The sequence below is a fragment of the Galeopterus variegatus genome, unplaced genomic scaffold (assembly GCF_000696425.1).
Source record: "Galeopterus variegatus unplaced genomic scaffold, G_variegatus-3.0.2 Scaffold1289, whole genome shotgun sequence".
Classification (NCBI taxonomy): domain Eukaryota; kingdom Metazoa; phylum Chordata; class Mammalia; order Dermoptera; family Cynocephalidae; genus Galeopterus; species Galeopterus variegatus.
This window is the reverse complement of record NW_007727400.1, coordinates 403096-405767: the sequence shown is the minus strand read 5'-3', so window position 1 is coordinate 405767 and position 2672 is coordinate 403096. Positions and strand designations below refer to the sequence as shown.

Sequence of the window (2672 nt, the reverse complement as noted above, 5' to 3'; positions counted from 1 at the left end):
TTTTAAAAAAGACTAAAAGTGGTATGGCACCTTTGCCCGCATTCTATACTATTATTAACAACTCTAGAATAATTAATGATAGACCAGTACTTCTAAAATCCTGCTGTTATTTCCTATTGTGGTGAGATAAATGGTAAAGTAAATTAGGCTACTAAAGTAATTATCATCTAAGATTTATCTATTTTGATAGTCTAAATGACATGTTCTGAGTAAAAGCTTATGTTAGGATAAAACGAAGTTTACTATTTTGAGTAGTGTCAAGCATAATTTACCTTCCTTATATTCTGAATCCAGACGCTTTTTTATTTCTCCTTTCCATTTAGTGAGTTTCGAAGAAGAAAGGAAAAACATCAGCAAAGAGGTAAAAAAGCTGAAATTTGCAATGGTTAGGATAAATCCAACCACCAGCCCTGAAAGAAACATATATAAACACAAAATTATACTTATTACATACATTAATGCTGTGAAAAAAGAATGGATTTTTTCATTATTTTCACATTATAACCTGAAATGTACATTTTCAATACATTTTGCACTTTACCAAGTTATTATCAAGCAGTAAAATGAATATCATTTTGATTAAATTGAAAAAAAATTTTTTCCCATATTTTGATCTCTTTTCAAGCAATGCCATATGAATGTAAATTATTATTTTAGACAATTTTTTATAATTAAGTTGCACAACAGAATGAATAGTGATTTCATTATCACTAAACAATATGTATTATATACATTATATATACTATTTGGATAGAAGACTAGTCTGAAGAATTTTCAAACTAACTATGGCTCTCTCCAGGGAAGTGAGATCATGAGTTTTTCAAGTTTTTATCTTTTACCCCCCCCCCATAGCCTGAGGTTTTTTCTTCTACTTTATAAAGGAAATTCAAAAGAAGATAAGTTTTTTGTGCTTTTCAAAGAACTTTCAAGTGTCACATCTAATTTAATGTGAAATTGAGAGTGGAATACGTTCTTTGAATGTGATTTAAGAGTTCTAGACTTTTCCTTGTCTCTTTAGATTTTGTTCAGGCAAACAAAGAAGAAAGAAGGAAATATCCTTTGCTTTTCAATGAGTGATCAATTTTAAGAAAGGCTTATAAAACCTGCAGTTCAATCAAGAAAAAGAAGGATGCTTACATTTCACTGATACAGAAGAGAAAACAAAGCAAAAGAAAGATGCACTCTTGATATCACAGCAAGGTGGAAAAAGGCCACTGAAATTAACTGCTAAATTAGTCAACATGCATGAGACTTATGCATAAGCAAATTCTGTGGGTTGTTTAAGAAATTATAAAGCCTCTTAGTAGGTAATTCTATAAGGAAAGTACAATATATACCGAAATGGGCTTTTAAAATCATCTGGATAAGGCCATCTGTTAAAATTTGAAAATGTTCTTGTGAATAAAACTTGGTGGTAGAGAAAGCAAAGTATCTTCATTTATTGCCACACTGGTTAGTTAATCCTACAAGAATTAAAGTCAAAATATGAGTGAAATTAGCCATCTATAAAAATGACCAAAACCTTGGGCCGGCCCGTGGCTCACTCCGTAGAGTGCGGTGCTGATAACACCAAGGTCCCGGGTTCGGATCCCATATAGGGATGGCCGGTTCGCTCACTGGCTGAGCGTGGTGCTGACAACACCAAGTCAAGGGTTAAGATCCCCTTACCGGTCATCTTTTTAAAAAAAAAAAAAAGACCAAAACCAAAAGATAAGGCTTTGACTACTGAGAATACACAAAATTCAATCAAGGTGACCCCAAGAAGTCAGCCGTGGATGTGACTATCCCTTAGAACACCCCTTAATCCAGATGAGTGTACCATATTGCATTTGAAGAAAGGATGTGCTAACACAGAGATGGAGGTAGTCTGAATAGCAGCTATAAAATGGGAGTTTCAAAAACTGAATTTGTCATTATGTCTTAAGCACAGTACAGGTAAAGGTAACTTTCCCCATCAATTCCAATGTTTGGAATAAATTTATTGTGGACACAGCTTTAATGTCTCTGATCATTAAATTTACATAGCTAATTCTTCTCATTCTGACTCTGCTCACTAACCTAACAAATTTTTAAAAAATTTTATTTGGAAATAATTTCAAACTTATAGAAGTTTGCTGTGAAGTATGCATAAAACAAATGCACTTCACAGGGCCTGGTTTTCCAAAGCCTTGCAGTTTCAAATATTGACCTTGCAAAGGACAGGAAATTTCCCCCAGGCTATATATTCTCTGTTGTAAGATAAAGAATTGTAACATAGCAAGGTTGCTGGCTCAAAGACAGACAGGCTTGATTGATATGTAAAATACTGGGAAATTGCTGTAAGAAGAGAATGTTTGCTAAAATCGAGCTTTTGTTACATATTGCATTATAGAATGTCACCTTACTGAATGTTATCAGCTTCTATTGTTAAACTTGTTAAACTGTACTTAGAAAAAACCCCACCTATGTTCTCTTCCTGTAACTTCCTGGTCTGGAGAATAAATGTGGGAAGAGAACCCCAGTTCAGGGTTAATTTCCCAAATGGAAGGAATGCCGGGCCGGCCCGTGGCTCACTCGGTAGAGTGCGGTGCTGATAACACCAAGGCCACGGGTTCGGATCCTATATAGGGATGGCCGGTGCGCTCAATGGCTGAGCACGGTCACAAAAAAAAAAAAAAAAAAAAAAAAAAAAC

The 2672-nt window shown here is 34.5% G+C and overlaps 1 protein-coding gene across 4 annotated transcripts in view; it reads right to left on the bottom strand.

Moving 5' to 3' along the window:
- The window catches only part of TMEM19 (transmembrane protein 19), a 17770-nt gene that overhangs the window by 6081 nt on the left and 9017 nt on the right, over positions 1-2672 (bottom strand). For all 4 annotated transcript variants that reach the window (XM_008576110.1, XM_008576112.1, XM_008576109.1 and 1 more), the window contains one exon: positions 273-410. In XM_008576110.1, coding sequence (XP_008574332.1) covers positions 273-410 — 138 coding nt within the window. The remainder of the gene's footprint in view (positions 1-272; positions 411-2672) is intronic.